Source organism: Sinohyriopsis cumingii, unplaced genomic scaffold (assembly GCF_028554795.1).
Source record: "Sinohyriopsis cumingii isolate HCF-2022 unplaced genomic scaffold, ASM2855479v2 utg000873l, whole genome shotgun sequence".
Classification (NCBI taxonomy): Eukaryota; Metazoa; Mollusca; class Bivalvia; order Unionida; family Unionidae; genus Sinohyriopsis; species Sinohyriopsis cumingii.
In genome coordinates, this window is record NW_028315938.1 from 1,418,925 (window position 1) to 1,446,088 (window position 27,164).

The window sequence follows — 27,164 nt, forward strand, 5'->3', positions numbered from 1 at the left end:
CTTTCCCAAATATACCAATATGTATGTAATTAAGTTTCAACATCTTATTATTCCATTGAAGTAATGAATGTAATAATGTAATAATGCTGTCAATCCGAGTTATACTGCATGTACTATGTGAAAAAATCGTCCATGGCTGACCTAAACGCCTGAGTGTAATGAAGATGTTGTCTTGTCTTGTCTTGTCTTGTCTAGAAGCAGAAGTGGTTGCTCTTGTTGCATACCATTGAGTTATGTCATATCAGTCAGTACTGGATTAAGGCGGCAGCCACGGGGCACACTTGCACCCGTAGCTTCTAGTGACAGGGGGCCTCCTGGTTGCCATGCGTACAAGTACATATATTTAGATAAACCATATATAGGCCTAAATTATCTAACACCTAACCTAATATAGCTAATATAAGTATATACATACAAAAGAACGGTTTAAGGAGAAACGGCCCTTAGATGTGCGGGGCCCAAGGTAGTAAGCAATAGGCGGGCCCCAGGCAAAAACTATGCATTGCGGAGTTGATTTCCGTCAGCAGCGCGGGGTCCCTAAAAGCGCGGGGCCTAAGGCAGTTGCCTCGTTCGCCTTGCGCTTGGACCGGGTCTGCGTTTATATACAGTTTTCAGGGTGCATGTGTAGGTATATAACTTAAGTATGCCGGATTTCCAAAGTTGAAGTGGCCCAGTCCCTTCAAAGCCTCAAAAAGCCTCTGAGAGTAGTGGTAGTAGTAGTAGTAGTGGCATCAGCAACAGGAGTAGTTGCAATAGTAGTACAAGTAATAGTATTAGTATAAGTGCCAGTAATTATGTTTTGTCATGTTTTGATGGTAATAACAGCAACAACGGGAATAGTAGCGCCAGGGTTGGGCTAAACCGATTAGCAGTAGAAGGACTGGATTGACTGACAAATAATCATACAGACATAATTATGGTATATAAATAGATAGTACATAGACGGATGGACTTAGCTTACTGTATTTAGCAAGAAATATACATGAATGCCAACGCTGCAGTTTTTCGTCACAATTTTAACTTAAGTTTATCGCATGTCAATTTATCAACCATTTCGTGCGCACAAGTAACCCTGATGCATGACTTACTAATATTGTAACTAAAGTCATTTTAATTTTATTTAATAGTCATTGCGTTATGTGTTAGCAATACGCCTACAACTTTGCCAGATAAGGTGACCTATTGATAAAATGCCTTGTTGTTGCATACCTGAGAATCCTTCAACCGTGGGTGGTTGGTTTTGTGTATAGCAATAAGACAGGTATTGACACGCTAAAAACGTATCGTCATTAGTACACAAGTTGGGAAACTTACACCTAAAGGGATTGATAGCTTTTTTGTAAGTATCAGTCTATAATTAACAATTATCATAATGTGTGTTTGTAATTGCATCACGCACATAAATATTCAAATCGTAGGCATGACGGGGTGGAGTGGAAGGCAATGGGAGCCAGTTGACTATAGCGATCGCCCTTACAGATCACTTCAATCTCACTTCTGTCCGCGTGGGGTTCGAACATCGGGCTCGGCCAATGTGGGTGAGTGTGCGAAAGTTTGCCAGGAGCTCCTCATGGGTGGGTTGGTCTTTCTTTGTTCTTTCTCCACGAGTTATATAGGCGACCATGTATATAGCCTATCTTGAGCAAAGAAATGGCGTTAAACCAGACACAAAAACAGCACCATATTCATATTACCTATGTTCACAATTGTGTGAATCCCTACTGAATAGGTACATTAATAACTATTAGAATGACATTGTAATAATTTTCACATTCGTACGTTAATAGTATCAAGATCTCTGAACGCGTCAAGAGTTATACAGTTAATGATACACTGATTATTGAATTTATATAGTTTTACTGGTTTTACTGACCTACCGATTTCAATAATGGAAAATTTTAATGTGATAAAAAGTGCACTTAGTTAAGTCAACTGAATCATTGATTTATAATTTATAACCTGGCAGTGACCAGAATGGCACTAATACTGGCATCCCCTGCACCTTTCATGCTTAACGTACTCTCCATACTAACACGCCGCTATACTGTGTACACTTTGGGCTAGTTCAATTCCTTCAGACAACATAATGAAGCATTTCGTCCTGTTCGGTAACTGCCAGATGATACCGTAAATTACATAACGTTGAGAATTTGGAATTATATCCCTTTGCAAACATAAACATAAAAATTAGACAGCTTGTTAAATCCACGCGAAAGGCAAACTTGTGTTGTAATTCTTTCCCTTTGTTTGATTCGACATATTCCGAGTTTCCTCTGACCCTTCCACCCAACTTTTGATATTTGTATATTTATTTTGGGGTGTAGGTTCAGAGTCTCTTGCCAAGCGAAACGTTGGAATTCGCTGACACTATTTGGTGGTATCGGCATAAGCAGCTTTGGAGGCGAACAGACCTTTTGCTGAAACTCAACTTTGAAAACTATAAACTTCATACGAAAAATATAAAAAATAAGGACAATAACGCTAAACCACAGCCTCTAAATTTACCGAGAGTTTCCCTAACTGGGTTATTTATTTTTGTCGAAATTTGTATGTGTTTTTGTTTGCCCGCCTGATTTCTCGTTGAGGTCGCACCTCCTCTGTTGCTATAATTAGATCATTATTATATGGACCAAAATTTTTTCAAGGTCTATACGATATCGCGATCGTGGATCGTGTAAATTTATTGATATTAATCCGTGTGGAGAAGAGTGTGCTTTTGAATAGAACTTTCTAAATCTGATTATGTCCTTATCTCCGCTGTACCGTGTCTGATGAATATTTCTCAGAGCATGTGTAACAACTCCGTTAAATACAGCTAAAATATTGCAGTTATCTCTAATTACTTTTGGTATTTGTGTGTATCGTTGATTGATAAATTTTATCTGCATTTGTATGTCTGCCTCTGGAAAATATTCTAGCTGGATCTGAATGCTTTTCCAGCATCACATCATCGTATGCTTCGAGATTATTAATAAACCCGTCTAATTACTCTACGGACGGTGCCTCATCAATGACAGTTATAAAATTAATTAGGTCGTCACCATCTTCATTTAATAATTTTGCCTTATCATTAAAATCTACAAGAACATCGTAGCATCTTTGATTATCTACAGATAGTGCAACTAAATATAATTTATTACATTTGAGCCATCTCATTATCAAATTATGTGATAGGTATATTTTTCCAGACACAGATGGACCAATTATAATCATTCTGATATAATTTGGTAATGATGCAATATGATTTACTGGCTCTTGCTTTCGTGTCGCAGTGATATCAATGACGTCAATAACATATATATTGTTGTTGTTGTTGTAGGGTTTAACGCCATTTTTCAGCACACGATAGGCTATACATGGCGGCCAGTATTAATGGTGGAGGAAGAACCCAGGAAAACCCCGGAAAGAACCACCGACCCACGAGAAGCTACTGGCATGCTTTCTCACATACCCGCATTGGCTGAATCCTAGACTCGAACCCACGCAGACAGAGGTGAGATGGCAGTGATCCGTAACGGAGAGCGCTTTAGACCACTCGGCCAACATATATATCGCAGAAATGTAATAAGTAATATGAATTTATATTACGCCAAATGTAGAGCACATACTCATACGAGTATGTTGACAACAATAATATCAAAAAATAAAAGACGCGCACTACCAGTAAAATTGGTGGTGATATCGCTGCTTCATTAGGAAAATTACCAGGAACTCCATGGGATAAATACCAAGGAGAAAAACATTATCCTGGATATAATTATTGCGGTCCTGGTACACGAATTGATGTCCGACTTGATAAACAAGATCAACCAAAGCATGGCGAATATAATATCAATAAAATTGATTAAGCGTGTCATATTCATGATGGCGTATATACAAGCAATGATTTACAAAAGAGACATAATGCATATGAAAAATTAATTCATGCATTATATTAATTAAAATATTTATCTTTGAAAGAAAAGTTAGCTAGATTGATAATAAAATCTGCAATGAAAGATAAACTAGTATTCGGAGCCGGTAATTAATCAACCAATTCTTAAAATAATGGAATCGATTTATTACAGCCCAAGGGGATATTGTAGGGGTAGAGCGGCAATTATTAAACTCGCTGAAGCAACAAATGTTGTACGTCATGTTGCTGAAAAAATGGCTAGCACGACAGGCAATATGGCAAATTTACCTACTACCACCTAAACGAATTCAGCATGCACATTTTGATGTCAGCATTCCTTATGAAGTTCATCAGGCTGATATTTTATTTTTGTCTCACGATACTATCAAAATTAGAAGACGTCAGTTAACACATAGATACGCGTTAACTGTCTTTGACGTTGAATCTAGATATAACGAAGGAGATCAACTATCAGCTAAAACAGCAATTGAAGTTGTAACTACTTTTGAACGAATTTATCAACCAGGACCCTTACGATGGACACAACTAATACAAGTTGATACTGACAAAGAATGTATAGCTGTAGTGTCATCTCTGATGAAAAAAACATAATGTGAAATTAGACGAGGACATACTGCAATTCATCGTGATGAGGCAATTGTTGAACGATTTAATCGAACACTTTCCGAGCGGTTATTTGGATATCATTATGCGAATGAAATACTTCAGAAAGATATGAAATCTCACGAATGGGTTGTAAGATTACCAGGTGTGAAATCAGCATTAAATAATGAAATTTCTCGAAGAACCGCCATGAAACCCATTAATGCAATCAAATAAAACATATACCAATACAATGACATGACGTTTCAAAACGACCAGTACTAGGTAATGTGACTGTAAGATATGTATATTAACCCTGTGAGCTTGACGGCGGTAAGAAAAGAGCGACTTATTCTATTTGAAGTATCACGACACATAAACTTTCAAGCGTGGTAAGATCCACGGGTAGACCTGCAATCTACAGACTAGTTTCAACTGCTCCACAACGTGGATTTGTAAGCGACCAATTACAAGTAATTCCCGAAGACACACAATTACCACTGCATTCACATTTGTAAACTAGCTTCACGACGCGATTACATTCAAGACAGGTTAGCAGTACATTTTCGCGTATATGACCAAACGTACTATTAATTCTGCCTACGGTAAATTGAATTTGATCATTAAGAATATTGCTCCACAACTTTACTGTATTTCAGTTCGCACACTGATTATTTTGCTGTTATTTCAGCATCATTATAAATTTAGCATCAAAGTCAAATTCGCGCTTATATTTTTGTCACACTGTTTATAACTAACTAATATTTTTCTTATCATATCATTGTCAATAACATTGCCATTGGATTTTGTAAAGTTTATGACAACCCTCCGCAAATGAGATATTTTTTTCTAATTCTAGACACTGCGAGATAAACTAAATAATACCATTCGATGCAATCATCGACGATTCAAACTCGATTGAAACTCAAATATCAGAGGGGCCCCGAGCGGCCGAGTGGTCTAAAGCGCTCTTCGTTACGGATCACTGCCATCTCACCTCTGTCTGCGGCGATTCGAGTCTAGGATTCAGCCAATGTGGGTATGTGAGAAAGCTTGCCAGTAGCTTCTCGTGGGTCGGTGGTTTTTTCCGGGGTTTTCCCGGGTTCTTCCTCCACCATTAATACTGGCCGCCATGTATAGCCTATCGTGTGCTGAAAAATTGCGTTAAACCCCACAACAACAACAACATCAATTATTAGAGATGAGTAACCCCTGAGATGAGTGTATTGTCATCGCGTATCCTAACGTCCACGGCGATTTTTCCTTTTTTAGCGCATCTTCAAGAACATTGACAGGAATCAAAACAATATAATTTAGTACAAGATTTTGTTTCTCTGACAATCCTGGTATATCAACGTCGATATTCTGCCGTCGCGTGTCAACCGGTCGATAACATAATGGAATAGGTAGATTTGGAAACTTTTTTTGATGTAACATAAATAACTGTCGTTGAAGTTTATCACGAACTATTTTTTTACTTCCAACTATCAATTCATTTGGTCTCCACAAATTCCAAAGTTTTCTCATAGGAGTTTCTGAAACTATTTCACGCATTATTGCACACTGACCTTTATTCGGTTGTTGTCTGATTAAATGTTTAAACTCTCTTAATTCTGGATCAAATGCTCTATGATCATCGGTTATTTCTTCATAATAATCAACACAATTCCTCAGCCATTTATGTGGAGACAATCCAGCAAAAGGTGGTGGTTGACCATGATCGCCGCACAATATCACAAGCAGTATTTTTGTTAATAACCAATCAAGAAATGTTTTTAACGTTTTTAACGACACTGTAAATATTTCATCCCAAACCATAATATTTGGAATGTATTTTACGCCATTCGATCAGGAGTCCATACTTCTCCTTTCCATCGAAAAAAGCTGTGATAAGTACATGATTTAATATTTCTTTCTTTCATTTCTCTTGCGAGTCTGTGTATAGAGATTAAAACGACCTTATCAAAATTTCGAAATTGTTCAATCACACGAGTTGTTTTACCTGAATCACCCTGGTCCATTAAGATCAACTGTTTCATGTCTAGCTATGGAATCATACACTGACAGTGCAAATGACAATTTTGATATTTGATTTTTTGGCAATGAATATCAGTAATTTCAACTTCGGCGGATTTAGAATAATCGAGTATATTTTCTTGTTTTATTCTCCATCCGCCCCATGATGCATAAGTGCCGACATTTAATTTTTCCAAAAATCCTGAATATTTTTTGGGATATAAAACGAATCTGTAGCGGCTCTGACAGCAAACTTAGAAACTATCTTTATCATCGATAATTGATTTATCGTAACGTACACGAGCACTGAAGATCTTAAATGAGTAAACTGTGGGGACTCACCGTCCATATAATCCACAATTGTACCTAATTTAGTTCCGTCTCATACGTTAGCATTACTTCGAATTATAAACGCACTTTGTTTCGTTATATCAGCAATTATAAAATCTAGTTCATCATCATCTATAATCAATCATGTCCAATGTTGTTTATGATCATGGGTGAATTTACTAATTATTTCTCGTCGAGATCTTTTGCGATTTTATTTCCGTATATCAGGTTTTTCATCATCATAAAACTTATTTTGTTGTGGGAAACAAACTTCTTTCTGCGGACTATATAATTTACTTACTGTCAGAAATATCATTATTTTTACATCAAGGATATATCGCAATAATACTGTTGGTACCCACACTTTTACTAAAAAGTGGTTGCCAAACAATTATAACAAATTAGATGAAGACCTTTAGCAAACTCGAATGACTCACTACAGGCGAATCCAGTCAGGTCAACATCTAACAATGGTCCGTTTATCGATACTCTGTTCATTTCGTGTGTGGGTTGAAGAAAATTTTTAAAATATACATAACATTCTCCCATTCCAAGAAAACTTCCGAGATAACATGTAACCATACCGACCGAGATAATATCTCTGTGATCGTATTTACTATCCCACAATCCACCGTGTCTCGATATTATATCATCGAGAAAATCAAACCGAATTGGTTTCCACGAAATGTTTTCTCGGGCAAAATGAGCCGAGACTGAAGGAACAGTAAAAAATTATTGAGTAATTGTTCAGCATCATCGGTATATTTTAACACAAGATTTTTCATTTCTTCATGGAGAGTTATGATAAATAATTTCGATCGAAGCACCTTTTGATTTATATTTTGATTCGTACGAAATCTCTGCGTTTATCGTATTTTAGTTTTACTGGGAATTTTAGTTTCTTTCCTAGCTCAGCGACATATTTGACAGCGGTTCAGGTATCCTTAACTATTTCCGCCCACTCGTTTATTATTTTAGGTCTTTTACCTGTTAGACTGTTTCCACGAGTCCAAATGGTAAAGTGTTCCGTTACTCGTTCGGCTACACCATTTAGCTTTGAAAATGTTATTGGTTTTAATGTATTAACGCTGGATTTATCATTTATCAGATACACTCCTTAAATAACCGCGATTACAGGATACACTCTTTCACAATACGGTTTGTCAATGCCAGTCAACATTCCTGGTTTGGAATTTTTGCTCAGTATGGCAATTTTTTCATTATGAAGGACAGGATCATATTGTAAATGATAATCCAATTGCCTGTTTCTGCTAATACAACAATTTTTGCTTGAAAAATGTATTTCCGATTGTCGAGATAACTAATGATAGCTGCAAATCTTTTGTCGTTCATCGTAAAATCGACAACTATGTCGACACCATCGGTGTTGCGTATGATTTTGAATGTTGACCACACATGAGATGCGCCATCTTTGTGAAATTCTTTCTTGGCGTCATTAATTGTATTAACCAAGGCTTTATTTGTTGGTTAGTCAGGGGATATTCTGTTAAGATTTAAAACTTTTTAGAAGGCTTAATCTTAGATAATTTCTCTAATTCATCCATTTATGATTAAGACAAATATTTAAGCATATATATATATATATATATATATATATATATATATATATATATATATATATATATATATATATATATATATATATATATATACATATGTATATGTATATCTATATATATATATATATATATGTATATATATATATATATATATATATATATATATATATATATATATATATATATATATATTGATTCAAACAAAGGATTAATGCAAGTGGTTAATGATAGGTTCTGCGACTCCTTGTAACACAGCCTGCATAAGCGAGTTCCGCAATACATCATTTGCAAAGTGTTCGTAATAGAAGTCTAAGACCAAAACCGTGTTTGGAATGCGGTGTTGGAGTTGGTAGAAACACACGGTTGTGTTTGCAATGTTGTGGGTAAAAATGCAGAGAGCTCAAGTAATATAATGATTATAAAAATAATTACAGTGACAAGGTTATAAAAAGTGTAAAAGATTATGAGACAAACTTTTTAAGTATTCATTTAGACAAATAATCAATTTAAAAAATGATAATATATATATATATATATATATATATATATATATATATATATATATATATATATATATATATATATATATATATATATATATGAATGAGCCAAAATGATTTTGCAAAACACATTATTATGATAAATTATGAAGCAAATCATGATGGTGTAATCAGGCACTTTTGGCGGAAGAAAGCAGTCGGTACTATTAACACTACTGTTTTTTTTTCTAAGATTCCTGCTGGGGGAGAAGCATTATTACTGTCACCGATTTATATTCGAATGTTAATACGGAGTAATCGAAGACGACGGTTTGTGATCGATCATATTAACGGCATATAAACCAATAATATCATATCTACTCTGAGGGCTATCACACAAAGGTAGAATTCTGCATGTGGTGGTAGTTGTAAAATTGATAAAACAATTGCAAATTGGGCGGTTAAAACTATAAATACAGAGTCTGACAAGAAATGATATTTCAATCAATGAATGCAGCTGCCAAATATTTCGTTATTCAATCAAAATCAGTATATTTTGTCGCAAAAAATATAACCAGATCCTCTCTCTCTAAGACATATAAACAAAAAATCGTTTTCATTATTGTTAAGAGAGAAAACTGTCAAGCTAAGCTATCTCTGGTAGAATAATTACGTAGTTTTTTTAATTATACATTGCTAACTATTTATTTAATTTATTTAATTTTGTGTCATCATCCAGTAATTAATTAATTATACAACAGTTTTTTTTGTTACTCTGAGACCTTCTGTATGACAATGCGCTCAAAAGCCCCATTTATGTACTACTGCTTCTTCCTTTCTTAAGATCGAAGACCTAAAAGGCGAGATATCATTATGTACTATATATTTCTGCGTAGAACATAATTTATTTTGTCCTATTTATTAATTAATTAACCATCTGTGTCATAATTAATATCGGTGAAGTAACATAATTGTATAATAGTTTAAATTAGTAAAGAGATATTTATGATTTCTAACTTGCTAACAAAATCAAGGCAGAATAAACATGAGGTGCGTATAAGTTATTTTTTGATATGTAAACATGCAATAATTAAACTATCTGCGTAAAAATTAACACACATAATTTAGGAAAATATTTCACTTACGTCCAGTTCATTTCAAAATGCAAATTTCAAGACTGACTGATAGAGCGCGATTCACTGTCTTTTATAATCAAACATTCTGGGAAAACCCATAACTCTGGAATATTCCAGAATGATTTAATCATATGATTCTCTAGAAAATTACAGAATGATAGGTTTTCCCAGTCTGGTTTTCCAGAATGATATATCATTCTTTAGAACATTCAAGAATTATGGGTTTTCCCAAAAGTTTCGACTATAAAAGCAAACCAGAGTTTCTCTATCCCCAGTCAGACTGGAGCTGAATTCAAGAGAACAGGTAGGCAAAACATTTATTCAGTAGTCTAGATGTTGTGTTGCGCTATATTACATAATTGTATGCAGTAGATTATCGTGGGTCGGTGGTTATTTCCGGGGTTTTCCGGGTTCTTCCTCCACCATTAATACTGGCCGCCATATATAGCCTATCGTGCTGAAAAATGGCGTTAAACCCCACAACAACAACAACAACATAATTGTACTATATCGTCTTGTAAAATAAAATGAATTTTGAAAATATTAATGCTATTATTTCTGCAATATTTAAAAAAAAAAAATCGGCATAAAAATTCAACTTGATCCAGAGAAAATTATTTCTGATTTTGAATCATTACAAAGTCGAAAATGTGAAGATAAATATACACTACCAGTTGCATATAGTTTCGTGACAATTATACAGCAGTCTCTATGCCAATAATTGGCTACTGTAAAATATACGGAAGTTAAAAATGTCGTATTCCTCTTAAGCGTGATAGAAAAAGTTAAATCAGAATTAACTCACGAATACGAAACGAAAAGAATTATTCACACGCGCATGAGACAGTTTAGAAATAGTATGTCACTGATGAAAATGAAAATTAAGGCAATCTCGTCCTTAAATATCCTCTGACTTTTATTTTACCCAAGTAAAAAAAAATCTGTTATATTTTTTATAATTTAAAAAAAAGTTTTTCAGTATATACCAAATCAGATTTTTTTATTAAGAATTAGACAATATTGTGTCAGATTTAATACAGGATTCTGCATAATTCAGAATCTAATCTCTATCACAGGTGATCATGGAAAGATGTTCCCGCCGCATTTGATTTAATTGTTCCTGCGTCAATAAAAAGTCTTCGTTGCCGTATTCAGCAATAATTATATCAACACTAAATTGTTCTGTGTTGACTGGAGACTGGGTCATTATTGTTTTGATGGCATTTTCAAGTACCTCCCTTTTGTCGTGTATAAATGTTCTCACATGCTGGTACAGTATAATATACATCCTGATTTTGATTAATTCTAAAACACTCTGCAAAAATATCTTCATGATAAAAGAATCTACGGACAATATTTTTATTATAATCATTTTTATTTCTGAAATGTTTTATTTTTTCTGAATTTGGTCAAAATTTCTTATTTTTTCAGGAAAATTAGCCAAAATTCATCGAGTTTTTCCCCTTTTTTAGACATTTTTGTCATAGAAAATCAAAGAGATTTCGTATTTCGTGGAAGTGGAAACCCCAGGATTTTCAAATTAGTTTCGAATATTTGTCGACAAATTCTTTTATTTTACTCAAAAATCAGTATAAAAAAACTGAGAGAAATACATGAAAAACATCATTTGTAGGTCTGTTATACAAGAATATATCAATATCTAATATAAATCAATTATAGAAATGCTAGGAATTTCACCCCCAAGAATTACGAAATCTGATTTTGTCATCAGAATAATATAAACCTGATTTCACGCTGAGGTTGAAAATCTAAGAAAGTTTGCTAGAGATTTATATTAAGAATTTCGCCACGCAGATAAATTAAATATCCGGATTGATCAGTAAGTTTGAAATTTATTCTTGATAATAAATTTTTATGACATCGTAGATAAACAGGAGTATAGTTTATTGTAAAATCAAATATCAATGAGGTACATGCGGAGTAAATTTATATAAAATATATCCTTGCTGAGCCTGATATGATTTTTCAAGTTCTATTTGATAGCTGCCATCAATTACGTCATATATAAGACTGACTGCGAATATTGTTCTTATATTAACGATTCCTGGTGAAATATGACGCCAGCCACCGTATGGATCGTTGTTATGTCTGAGTAGAGATGCTGGTGGGGCTATTTTGCTCCACGATTCAATAATTTTAGGAAAGCTTTCATTAACAATTTTTTTTTAGCGTGGTTAAATACGTCCTCAGTGAAAGTGCCATTAACATGATTATAAACTGATTCTAATTGATTTAAATGTTGTAATGTTTCAATTTTTTGTTGTTTTTGTATCATCAATATAATGTTGTGATAACGACAAAAACATAATTTTTATTTAGTCGATTGATTGTTTGACTTCGGAATTATTGGGGTTGGAACACATTTTATAAACGTCCAAATATATTATTGTGTTACTAAAGCATACATATTATATATGCCATCAGTTCCATTCCATGGGAAAATATTTCAGTATTTTGGAGTTGTTATAAATTGTTTCTAATCTGTGATAAAATCAACGAGTTTTGGTTCTGGTGGTCCATGATACTCTGGAGAAATTTCTGGCCAACCTAAAACACATCTGATTGACGATTGATAAATATCTACAACGTAATCTGGAGAATATATTTCAATCGCAGATGATAACGTCGGTTCGTCAACTGAAATATCTATTTTTGCTTCTCTTCCGGTTACAGCGTTTAGTCTGCGCTTTAATTAACTATTAATTTGTTCGATTTGACAATTTCCTGTAGGAATAGAAACAACCTGATAATCGGGAGTTTTATCTAGTTTATTTTTATTTGCAAATACAAGCGAATCAACCAGATTATTTTGATCTGATATTTGGCCAGCTGTAATATACTCATAATTGCGCTAATGCTATTTCTTTCACAGAAATTGCAATTGGAAGGTTAGTACTAAATTCTTGATTAGTTTAGCTTACCGATATCATTGTTGTTCTTGCGGACTCGTGTTCGTTACTACTTGTTGAAGTAGATTGCTTGGCGATGTTGACATGGTTATTTAAATCCGGATTTTCGAAATCAATCCCTGTCATTGAATCTGTGTAGATTTTTATCATCTCCGTGAACTCAAAATCATATATTTTTTCATCACTAAGGCTCGTTGTTGTATGTAATTTTATTATATAATCATACAATTTTGCATTTGTACACATACATATTTTTTTTGCCAACGATGTATAAAATATCATCGCAATCGTTGTTGCAGTTGAAACACAAATTGTTACAACTACTGGTGCCATCATTGTTATTGTTTATAATAACACGCCGGTTAAAGCAATAACAACAGGCGCTGAATAAACATTTATATCAACAATAACTACACGTCTGCGATATTTCTTTATTTTTACTACATTCTCGTTAACGATAGTTTTTAATTTTGTTTGCCATTCACGTGCTTGATTATATCTATAGTGTTGCGCTCCAACATCACGTTGAATACTTATATTTTAATTAGGTGGGAACTTAGCTACTAATTCAAGGCAATAATAATAAATCAAAGATCTGCACATTAAATGTTACCTCGGAGTTTTCATCTAACTTCACTAACATGGATCCACGTGACGAATAACGCTGTAAAATCATGGCAGATTTTATAAATATTACTGCACCGAATACTGAGAGCCTGTATATACCGGTAACCTCAGCGCGATATTTAATGGTTTTATTGAGTGGTGACCATAGTGCTTGGTCAGACGCTACAGTATATACCATGTTGTTAATTTGCTTGTGGGGAATTTTAATCAGAATTGTTTTTAACGATTTTAGAAGTCCCTTTTATAATATCTTCTAGGGTTTTTTTTTTTCTAATCGTTGCAATATCTGATATAGCTGTACTATTATTACCAATTTTTGTGTTAATATCAACGAGTTTTACGTTAAGAGTCAGCGGACTTCCCAAAAAATCACCTGAGATTTCATTATGTTTTTGAAAGTTTGTAAGACGTCTTGTAAATGTGTTTACGTGATAATCATACTCAGCTCGAAGTGTGGATAATTTAGTATCTACTGTGTCTACATATTTTTGTTTTGCAGCATCCTTACCAGATGTTGGATTTCTTAAAACAACTATCTTATTTCTGTTTATGCTGAGTTCACCTGTCATTGTATCACCGGTATATCTATTCCGAGTTTCCTCTGACCCTTGCCACTCCATTTTTGACCGGGAGTCAGAGTGACATTAACGTGACTATACGACATTTTAATGACAAGTGATTTAATTACATGTTTTCTACTGGAGCATCAATAACTCGCATTAGTCCACCAGCACCTTCAAGTAATTGCTTTAACTGAAAGAATGACTGCAATTGCTCGTAAGCATCAGCGGGTATACCGTTTATGTGAGCTTGGAAATGTATATCAACGACATTTTGTCGTGCTAAATCAAGATGCTCCAACTAAAAGTAATAGGTTGGATATATTTGTGTAAAATGTAATTGTGATATTTGTAAACCAGTATCTATAATTTGATCACGTCCCATAAATGTCATGAAAGGACGATATGTACTTGTTACATAATTTGCGGCATAATCTAGCAATATATCTTCAGCTGGCTCTTGTTTGCCATTCATTCTTAAAGAAAGATCGTTAACCCTGAATTGGTCAAATATCATATGTCTACGTTCTTGCGAGTTTAATCGATTATTATTTTGCAAAGCAATAAAAATGTGACGCCGTGCAGAAACACCATGTTGTGATGTTACATGTCATCTAAATACACCTCGAACGGTGCTTTGAACGCTATATGTGGTCAGCGTTAACCATGATAATAATGATTTACCGCCTTGACCCATCACAGAAATTAATTTTTGTTCTTCAGCAAGTGTTGGAGTCATTACTGGCATCCACAACGAGAGTTTTACTATATTTACTTTACCGTCATCAGCAACACCAGAGCTTCTCCGGATTGCGTCGTTGTCATTACCTTTTCTTACAAAAGGTATGCTTAACCTCGAAAATAAACTTTCTAACATTTCTACAAAATCCCACAATATGTGATGATGGAATCGCGCATGAAAAGCTGATGCGTTCTCCTAACAGCATTGATACACGTGTTGTAAATCCTAAGTCGAAAATTGCATTAACACTTCCTATAATATCAAAAACATCAGTTGGTCTAGCTGCATGCTCAAAATCATCTGGTTGTATATCAGCTGAAGTAGCTCGTGGTGTCCGTATTTTAGTATATAGAACATGATTATCATTGTCAGTAACATCTTTAGCAAACATCATTGATGGACCAGCTGATCTTGCATATCAGAATATCTTGCTAAACCTATCATCGTTGTAGCAACGTCGACGTCTTTCTGAATTGATTCAATATTTCTTCCATCAATCATATACGTAGCGCTATCAAACATCGCTATTATTCCGTTGTTAACAAAACCAAAACGTAGATTTTCACCATGTGGCTTATCAGCTGCAACTTTTGTTACAAGTTCCCCTTCTACTTCAACAAATGCTTCAGCAGGTAAGAAATATCTGCTTGTAATCTGAACTTGTAATTCGATTCCTCCACGTTGATTTGGTTGTCTTGCTTCATAAAAAATTGATAATCACGTATCGATTCATCTTTGATAACTGGTGCGTCTATATCGAACGCTGGATCGGACACACGTTTAAACATTTTATTATAATTGTTATCGTCTAACATGAAGACCACTTTTTGCTATTAGATTTGCCGTTATATTTTTTTCTGCTTCACCAGCAGCCTTTGATAGTTTTTGATTTGTGGCTTGATTCATTATTTTGCTGAATTTACAGGCATAACTTCAGTGCTAGGTAATTTGACTAGTTGTGGTTTGTTTCGGTGTTTTTGTACAAATGGAGCTAGTCTTTCCTTGACTGTCGAGAACACTTTACCGGCATGATTACCAATAGCATTAATATCGTTATCACGAACTTCCTCAATAGCTTTCAGTTTAAATTGTTTTACAATCGGTATTACTTTTGGAGCCATCCTTTTGAATAAACCCATAACAGTATTACCAATTCCATCTCCCTAAATCGCTTTGTAAAAATTGGTAATCATGAGTTTACTACCCTGACCATTACATGTCCACGTTGTGCATTGTGTACAATCATTTTTTTAAAAAATTACATGATGATTAATTATCTGTTTTTAGTTGCTGTGATAATCATCAGAAATTTCATTAATGAGATAATGATAAACATTGATATCCATAATACCGCCAGTAAATAATCTTCGACAAATATCATATATTTCATTAATTATTTTTCGGCGAATTATTTCCAGCACGTTTTCCTCCAATCAGAACTTCTAATATATCTACGTCAGAAAGAACACTGTCAGGACAAGCAATACGACCGCTTCCTTGAGTAGAAAACCATATTCTACTTGTGATTCTTGACGTTCTTGGAGTTTTTGTCTAAGAAAATCACGAACAGGCAAAAACTTTTTGTTTGCTTCTAATCTTTCTCGAACTAATCTAGCTGAATAAGATTTAGCACCAGGTGCCATTATTGATATAATAATGATCTAATTATAGCAGCAGAGGAGGCGCAACCTCAATGAGACGTCAGGCGGGTAAACAAAAACACATACAAATTTCGACAAAAACACTAAAGACAAAGACAAAGTAACAAAATAAACTAACCCAATTAGAGAAACTCTCGGTAAAGTTACAGGCTTTGGTTTTAGTGTAAATGACTTTTTTTAATAATTTTTTTCGTATGAGGTTTTAGTTTTCAAAGTTACGTTTTAGCAAAAGGTCTGGTCGCCTCAACTGCTACTGCATGGGGCAGACGCTTAACAGCCGTCCTAGCAAATATGATTTATTTTCTCAAAATCCGCAAACATAGCATTCGTCATGACTTTAATCCGCTGACAAACGGGACGAAATAACATCGTTGCTGATAATTGACCCATTTGCATTCTGAGTCACATGACTATACAAAATCCCGCAAACTGCATTCCAATCACATCAGAGGTCAAATAGTCACGTGATATCGACAAAAACATTCCAATGTTGTTGTACATAGAATTTGACACATTATATATGTAACTTAATGTTTGTAAGTAAATATAATGCACACTTAAGTATCAACATATTTATTCTGAGAACAACGACCAGAAACCTGTCGGCATCGCAGCAGCTTGGAGGAAAAAAACATTTTCAAGAAGTACCGAGCATGTGTCAGCGGTGTTTTTTGTTGGTATCGAGTGACTACCACAATGACCTGCTCTTTGCTTAATGAATCTGGTTTTCTTCAAACTGCTGCAAAATGTACAGATTTTCTGTTGTTTTCGCAATAAATATTTTGAGAAGTTTGTGGGGTTTTTTATTTTTCTATAAAAAAAACGTGACTTTCATTTATATGTTCGTTCTGTTTTCCTACAACAACACTAGAGATAGCTTGTTGCCATACCACGAACCATATGATCTCTGATGTCACTGACATGCAGATTGCGAGATATGTGTATTCACGTGACTAGGAATGCAAATGGACAAATTCAGGTAAATATCAGCAACGATGTACTTTCGACTCGTCTGTCAGCGGATTAAAGATATAGCGAATGCTGTGCGTGCATTTTCTGAGAAAATAAATCATATTCCTATCGATTCCATACAGGTATATCTCGATGAAAGGTTGTTCAAGTTTGCTAGGTCGGCTAGTATGTGGCTAACCCATGCCGGCACCAATTGATGTCGGCGAATTCCAACTTTTTGATAAATAATGGACTTTGACCCTACACCCCAAAATAAATATACAGATATAAAAAATGAAGTGGCAAGGGTCAGAGGAAACGCGGAGTAGATTCGACATTGTTAATATCGAAAGCAGACGACATATTTATGTACATATGTAGTTGTGCACACACCCGTTTGCTAAAAATGAACTTGTCCAAGAACCGGAAACGGATCTCGAGCATGTCCGTCTATTATATTGAAAACTTCCGTTAAGCATGAAACGAGCAGATGATGACAGTGTTAGGGCCACTCTACTCATAATCAGGTCAGAAATTATAAATCATTGAATGAATTGACTAAGTTCCTTGCACTTTTTTATCTCATTAAAGTTTCCATTATTGAAATATGGTAGGGGGTACACGCAAACGGGTTGGTATAGTAAGAATATTAATGCATAGAGACTTTTACAACCACAAAGAACAAAGGAACACGCCATGCTAACAAAGAAAAAAGGTATAAATCTAAATAAACCTACGAGAATCTTTAAATATTGTGCTGTTTACAAAATCTAATTGATAAGTATTAACACATTATAAATTCATTTCTAACTTTCTTAAAATATCTATCCAAATTAATCCCTTTTTGGCCCATTATCGTAAACAAGTGCTAGGTTATATACTAGCATACACATGGGCTGAGTCCTTGCATTTCTTACAGCACAGGAGGGAAAAAACTGCAAGACTCTCGGCTATTAAGATCAAAGAAGAATATACAATCACTACTTAATATTTCAACTTTAATTACTTCTAAACAATACTCACTTCATTTTTTTTCGAAAACAGGGGCTAAGTAACATACTAGCAAACACCGGATCTGTGTCATCACGCATTTCCAGCACAAAGGAAATCAATGTAAGACTCACGGTTAGTGGGAAAAGAAAAAAAATAACTCTCAATTAATACGTGCTATTCTCCAACTTACACAAAATGACTCATATTTGGCAAAGCTCCGAAAACAGGTACTAGGAACCATACTAGAAAACACCTTGGAAGAATCCTAGAAAGTTTGTAGCCACCCACAAACCATCTAGATTTTCTGCCAAGAAGAATATATGCCAACCTTTCTTCTCAATTCTCTTAGCCTCTCACTCACATTCTCAACTAACAAACTGCTTTTTTAATTAACCTATGAAATAAAACTTAAGCTAAAAACAAAATAGTCAAACCTCATAATTAAATAAAAGCATAAAATGTGTAAATATAAAACAGCATTCACATACAGACAGGGTAAACGTAGAAAACAAAAAACACTTTCAAAACAACTAGCTGTTATCACGGTACCAACTGTATTTTAGTTATACATCAACGCTAATGTTTTGTGAAATAAATATACTTTATATCCTACCACAACATACATGTCACACACTGTCATAGAGAACAATGCTAGATTGTCAATTTGGCAATGACATAAGCAGGTACTCCATTGCATTTAAGAGACATAACTCTACTGGAGATAGACAGGGGTAAGAGTTATTTAGTCACAACAGGCACATTTTCAAAACAAATCATACAAAATACAAAATATGATCTAGATAGAAATTAATATAAACTCACATGTTACCAAAGGCTCCACCTTTTTCTAGCCTAACAGAAAGTACAAATCTTACATAATGCAGCAATCGCAGCTAGTGTTGTTCTTTATTTCTGAATGCAATATTCCCTACACCTTAAGCTCCGCCCAACTGGACCTGCGCAATTGGTACCGTTATACCAGCTAACTGTAGCACTTAATTAGAAATGAAACCCCATGGCACCACCAGCCCCCTACCTCACATCATAGGCAAAGTACAAGACTACAAAAAACAATGTAGTAGAAAAAACACTAAAATGCCAAATCATGACCCCTACCAACCCCCAGATGGCAATATAACCAAGCGAACTGGAAAAAATTCAAGAACAAGCTAAGCCAAATAAACACAGCCAACTTAAAACACCCAGATAAAAACACCTACCATGATAATATAATGAAAACAAATTTAGATGCAGCAAAACATTGGAACTCCTTCCACAAGGGTAGGATATTATACACAATCCTACATAGAGTGAATAGATCCATTAAACCACCTAAAGGCCAAAGTGTAGAACAAAAAATCTTTAATAGAATAATGACAGGGAAAACTACACTTGCAGGAAGTTTTGGCAAATATTTAAGTCCTAAACCAGCAAATATAAACTGTCCCACTTGTCACACAATAGAAACCCTCAATCATATATTCAATGATTGCTCAAATCTCCAAATAGCAAGGACCAACTTCCACAAGGCCCAAAAACAGATTAGATCGCCATATAAATGCCCAGACTTTTTATAGGAATCAAACATAAATAAGCAAATAACCAGCAATAATATAATGAAATTCCTAGAAGCGACAGGACTTAAAAATAAAATATAATCATCCAATAAATTAATACAAAAGACTGACAACTTTGGAAAGTCAAAAGAGTCCCTAGAAATTCGGCAAAGCAACCAGTCTTATTAAAACTAAATATATCAGTATATCCCTAAAAATGACAACGAAAATAACCTACCCTCAAATACATTAACTGTTAATAATTGTTAAAAAACCTCACTCCCCCAATTTTAAAAAAAATAAATTAGGTTACCAATTAAATAGGACGGGCAGCTTGAAAGGTCCATAGAGACCTGATTAATTCAGCAACCAGCACGCATATCCCAAATAAACTAGGATATCAAATTTGGGGGGAGGGGAAAAATAATTCGCCCCCCCCCCCCCGCCCCCGATTCACACCTATCTACTAATCCAAACAGCACAGAAAAATCATATTATTCTCATTGGCTAAATAATATCAATTTCAAAATTCATCTATCACAACAACCCGGATCCAGCTGACACCACCATAAACAGAGGATGTCCTTCCTGAGCCTTCCTTCCTTTGCCACGGCCGGACTCAAAATAAACATCCCATATAATCAACAGAGTGAGTGATGGCACCATTTCCACCCCCAAATTTCAAGCAGATAGAAAATAGAAAACAAAGAAGAAATTAACTAGTATCATGAGTGCGTGCGTCCATTCTCTCTGTCAGACCGCAATGTGTCTTATGAGGTCCCGCGGCTGAAGGCTAAATTATCAGTGTACCTTGTACACATAAACGCCTGGGGAATGAAGCTCTTTTCCCTTCCCTCACGAATAATTATTAGGTCGTGGTGCGATCATTAACTAGTGGCACATGCATGTTAGGGCGCACGCCACTTAAATCTAACTAAGCAAGCAAACATGCAATTTCAGGGAGTCAAATGTTTACGTATTGAATGACAGCTAGGTCAAACTGAAAGCTGTTCATTTCAATGAGCGTGATGGTAAGGGAAAATGTCATGCATGTCATGTCCTGTGACTGTGAGGTCAGATTGGTTCTATGAAGCTTCTTCAGCTGCAATCATCCATAGCATTTACACCCAACATTAGCTTCACCACATTCGCAGTAATTACATCCGCCACTAGCATGCCCATCCGCAGCATTTACACCAACTACTAACTTCCCATACATTGGATTTACATCCTCCACTAACCTCCCCATCGACAGTATTTAGATACAACACTTACCTCCTCATCTACAGTATTTACATCCACAACTGATCGCCCCATTCAACGTATTTACACCCATCATTAGCCTCTCTATTTATAATATTAAAAAATGTACACCTACCAATAACCTCCCCGTCCACAGTATTTACACCAGCTACTAACTCCCCATACATTGTATTTAAACCCATCACCATCCTCCATATCCACATTATTTACACTTACCACTAACCTCCCTATACACATTGTCTAGACCAACTACTAACCTTCAATTTGTGTACTGGATGACTTCTACATGATGTAAGAAATATGACTTCATTAGTGACGTTAGTTGAACGCTCTTTCCCATCTTGTAAAACTCTTTCTCATTTTTTGTACAGAACAAACTTAGCATTGTAACTTCTAGAAATATAATTTCACTAACAACCGATAATGTATCAATTAAACAGTTGTTTTCTACATGACATGGATATGGCTAGAATGCTGCTTTCTAAACTTTGTACCCCAGTTATCTCGTCTGTATTGTGTTAGGTTGACAACTCACTTCATTTTGCAGCGACACCATGGCCAAAGCAGCACAGACGGAACTTGTCTACAATCTGGTCAAAACTGGGACTCTGACACTAGCATGTAAGTAACCGACAATGTTTTAATAACCCATCATGCAATGCGCGCTTTCCACTTTCCATTTTCTTCTTGTTTGAATAATAAATTCAACAGAGATATATACCATCAGGAAAATTTCAGAAAGGTTTTGAATTTAGATGACATTTTGTTATTTCTTTGTTAGCTAATGTCAAACTTACTTGAATGATTATGTCAATCAATATTTTTATACTTTGCACACAGATACTTCTAATACATTCTTTGAAAAGGAGAGTCTGGAACGTCTGTGTTTTCTAGCAATACAGCTAAATATGGAATTATTAAATAATCTAAAAACTATAATATAATTTGTATGGTGGCAAAAAACACCAAAATCATGCAATTATTTAATTCATTTGCAAAATAACCACATAAAACTATAGTAATATTGTTTATCAGCAAAGTTCAGTTCTCATCTCCATCATGGACTAGTGGTGGTAAAAGATTTGAAAGTCCAACATATTTTTAAAATTTTAGAAGCTTGTTGTGAAAGAATAATTGGCATAATACCTTGAAGAATATCAAAGTTTTTTACTCTTTCTGTTGCCCTTTCCACATCAATCCTGAAGCTGGCAATTTTCCTTGTTTCCTCAACTTGACGGCGGTTAAATCTTTTATTTCTTAATGGTGGAACTATAAGATGCATGGCTTTTGGACTTGCAAGGTCTGATATCAGAAAGCCCTTATCGGTCATAATAGCATCATCAGACTAGCACAAGTCCAAAAGTCCTGATTTAATAACTAATTGTTTATCACTAATGCTTCCTGACCGTACGTAAGACACAAATGTTTTCATTCCTGACTGACTGATTCGCAACAATGCCTTCCATGGCATGTGCGACTTGTAATGTGAATACATTAACGATTTATTAACTAATGACTGGCGTTTCGGTATAAACTTCTGCACAGTCAATAATCACTCTGCAGTTAGGATATTTACATTTGAATTTCCTTGACATTGTTGCCAATAATGTAGACTTCATTGGCCAGCGTTTTAGGTTTGATAGTTTTATAAAAAGATAAGTCCATCGACTTGTAATAATGCTGGCAGTAGATTTAGACAAGCCAAATCTTCTGGCTAAGTCTTACATCAGTAATCCAAATCTTAGTTGCATCAACACAAGAAAAAATTCATCAACTAATCTTAATGATCTTAGCCGTCCTTGATTTTCGATATTGCCACTACGGTGAGTTCTTATCTTGGCATCATCTAAGTTGTTGAATAATAGATTGAATCTATTTATATTTTGGTAGCCCCGTTTAAAGCATACACATTTCATTGCTCTTGATATCTTCAATGGTCAAATCTGGCCTAATGACTTACACATTAACTTCGTTTGTTGTCATCAAAATGTCCGTTTGTGTACCGATTATCCTTTATATTTTAGGTTTTTGCATTTCAGAAGTCATTTTAGTTTGTGTCATACAACTTACTCCAATATTTTCAACTTATGTTTCTTTATTAGAACATGAACATTATGTAATATCATCAGTACGTCATATGTAACATAAAAGACACTTTCACTGTTACACTTCGATGAAAATGCTTTATTCAAATACTCCTCTTCCTCTCGTATAGGTTCTTCCACTTCTGGTTGAATTTCGAATTACTGTTCTCGCTCATAGATCTGAAAGAAGAAACATTGTTCTATTAAAAAATTGCTCGAAGATGTTACTTTTCTTGCTCTTTAAAATGAGTTTCCAGTAAGACATACAGGATTTGTTTGCCCAAAACTTCCAGGTCCAACGATCAAACAAATAATGGTTGAAACACGGGTTATTATTATTTGAATAAAACCTTGTAAGTCTTTTTTAATTGGCAGTTATTTTAAGTTAAGTGTTCTAACTTCCAACAGTTTAAATAAATTGCCCGGTGGTAGGACTCTACTGTATGGTCTTAAACTAATTAAGCGAAAACCAAAGTTAACTTCAACAAACAATTTATATCCCTCGTCTATAAAGTGAAAATATTATAAAAAAATACAGTATTGTGAATTTAACCCCAAACAGTCATAATGGTAATACATTTTGCATGACATATAATCATGGATAAAAGCAAACAAAAATATAAATTAAATATACATAACACCCGGGAAATTACGTTGGCAAGCCATCACAAATATTTTGAGTTTAGTTTTCATACCGATGTTGTTTCAAACAGCTGCAATCTGCTATCTTGCAGAATTAAAATTGAAGGCAAGTGGTTCTCCATCGATTTTGTTTCATACATTCCATCCTTAAAGTGGACAGAACACAAAAGATCGTTCTTTTCTCAGAAAACAATCTCGGAACTTACAATCCGAATGCGTTTCAACCACGTATTTTCCAGCGTTCTGTCATTTGGAAACCAATGTAATGCAATTATTCTATTGTTAACACATTTACCTTAGTCCTACAATGTAAGACATAGCACATGTTGGTTTTGTTTAAGTGGTATGTTTTACTATCCAAATAACGGCTTGTATAGCGTGTTCCGATGTCATTGACATCGGAACGAGTAGTCAAAATTTCAGGAATATCTCACATATTTGGCAGTATATATCGACACTCTTCCACTAGTTTATGTGTAATTAATTTGCTTACTGTGCTGTCTTTATCCTGGTGGAATGAACATATGACACTAGCGATTGGAAGCATTTTCATGTTTCGTTGACATACATTTGAATTTGTAGCAATGTAGGTTCATGTGGCCGATATGTTTCCAGAACTAAACGAATCGTTACTTTACAGTTCCAATAGGCATAATATATTTTTATTCGTTTCGTTAAAGAATAATATTTCAACTTAACTCGATTTCGGCATTCCCTGCTTTCATCGCTTTCCAGTCAACTGGAATGTAAGCCAACGAAACTTTAAAACAGGTCCATTTCTTTTGTGAGAATTCAAATGTTTTAGCGAAAAGACATCATAGTAAATAAAGTCTGACTAAAACATTATGACTTTACTTTGTAGAAAAGCGCCTTTATTTTAGTTGCCATTTTTGTAAGATTTTCCTGAAAATTTGGCATTCCTTATAATGTTATAGTCTCATTATAAATCCCCTTTTGTTTGTACCCCCTACCGATTTCAATAACGAAAATGTTTAATATGATAAAAAGTGCACATAACTAAGTCAATTAAATCATTGATTTATAATTTCTAACCTGACTGTGACAAAAATTGGCATTAATGCCAGCATCCCCTACACATTTCATGCTTAACGGACTTTCCATACTAACACGGCGCCATATTGCGTACACTATGGGTTAGTTTATTTCCATCCGGACAGCATAATGACGTAGTTCATCCTATTCGGTAATTGCCGGAAAATTCCGTAAATTGCCAGAACGGTGAGAATTTGGAATTATATCCCTTTGCCTTTGCACACATGTACATTAAAATTAAACCGCTTGTTAAATCCAAATGTCAAATTTGCTGTCATTCTATTCACCATTGTAAATATCTGAAGCAGACGACATATGTTTGTGTTTGGCACTCACCCCTTTGCTGAAAATGGACTTGTCTAGGAACTGGAAATGGATCTCCAGCATGTCCACCTATTGAAAACTTCCGTTAAGCATGAAACGCGCAGACGTTGACAGTGTTAGGGCCACTCTACTCACAGTCAGGTTAGAAATTACAAATCAATGAATGAATTGACTAAGTTCTTTGCACTTTTCATCACATTGAAGTTTTCCAATTTTGAAATCGTTAGCGAGATACAAACAAAAGGGGATATATAGTCAGACTATAGTCAACATGAAAACACACTACACAGCGTTGTTAGTTAGGCAGTAAGACCCTGACGCCCAAAACATAAATATCAGCGTCAAGGTCTTACTTTAGGACAAACATTTACCTCTGTAACTGATGCATACACAACAAGAATGTCTGTAAGAACTACGAATTGTAGCGATTTTTCTCTCAGATACATCAGGTTTTGCGTCTGCCATTTTTGCTCCCCAAAATATTGTGAATATGAACATAGAACACAATTAATTTTATTATATGTTCTCTACATTTGTTTCTGAGCACTGACCTTGCCACTGTGTGACAATCAATACAAATCATATGTTAATCTAAAATACCTTCAAAGATGACTTCATGGTGAAGTTCTTGTCAAAGTTGACCTGCTCTTTTATGAGATGCTGGACTGTCAACATAGCAGCATGTAAACAGAACACATATTTCACTTCCGGATCATCACCAAGGCCTTATTACTTACAGTGCACTGTCGCCGAAATACACACAGACAACAACACCCTGAGCTCATAGCATCAAGAATAAACAGTTACCTTTAAATTCCTAACAAAATGCTTACCTAAAACTCTTCTATCAGCACCAAAATGAGAGAGGAAACCATGTTCAAAAAATAGACTAGAACTACATCCTTGGGTACAGAACTGGAAATATTAATTGTGACCCGATTCCATGTGAATTTTATCTGTATTGGTGAAGAGTACGCAATGGGAGGAAACAAAGCAGGGGAGATAACCCTTGTTGAACAGGACCATACCTGAGGTTATCTATATGACGCAGTCTAAAGAGTACGCATTATAATAAGGTCTCACTGGACAGATTTTTGTGTAAATTTTCATCAAACAATGACCTATTGCAGAAAAATGAGAATAATTTTACACTGACGATACCAATAAAAACGAGCTAGTGATTTTTGTAGAAAGCGTACACGTGAGATTTTGACTGCACCCATCAGGTTAATTTATTCATGCAATTGGTGGTTTTATACTGAACCAACACTACACCAACCCTTAAATTTTGCATTCAGTTTAGACTGGAAAAACCTATTTTCAATATTTTCCTGTGATAAGGCAGATAAAAGAATCAGTATGTGCCTTGTGCGTGAATAAACTTTTAAATTTCACTAGTACTATAACAAATTAGCATACTTTTCATCACCCCTCAACCATCTAGAATTTTAGATATTTACCTCTGTAGCAGGCACACATAAATACGTAAGCCAAGTCGGCTGCTCATTTGCAGCCCAAGTTACGCATTTGATCTCCATTGCTCGTCTAACCTTGACAGGCAGTCGCCAACAAGCTATCCTATTGCCAAGCCTAGCTCAAAGTAAATCTAAACCAAACCAGATTTAGCGTATGTGTGAATTTATAAATGCTAGGCTTGTGATAATTAGATTTATGTCTTCTACCTTAAAAATTAGGGTTTGTGTCTCTAAATACGAAACTATCTAGTGAGACCTAAATGC

The 27,164-nt window shown here is 34.9% G+C and overlaps 1 protein-coding gene and 1 pseudogene across 1 annotated transcript in view; one reads left to right on the plus strand and one right to left on the minus strand.

The window, feature by feature from the left end:
- The first annotated feature begins 1,218 nt into the window (after nt 1-1,218).
- Nucleotides 1,219-27,164, plus strand: part of LOC149773145 (uncharacterized) — a 350,878-nt gene continuing 324,932 nt past the window's right edge. The window contains exons 1-2 of the mRNA XM_089946717.1: nt 1,219-1,339; nt 21,870-21,943. Of these exons, the coding sequence (XP_089802843.1) occupies nt 21,877-21,943 (67 nt within the window). The 5' untranslated portion in view covers nt 1,219-1,339; nt 21,870-21,876. The remainder of the gene's footprint in view (nt 1,340-21,869; nt 21,944-27,164) is intronic.
- Nucleotides 21,870-23,419, minus strand: LOC149773146 (uncharacterized; annotated as a pseudogene).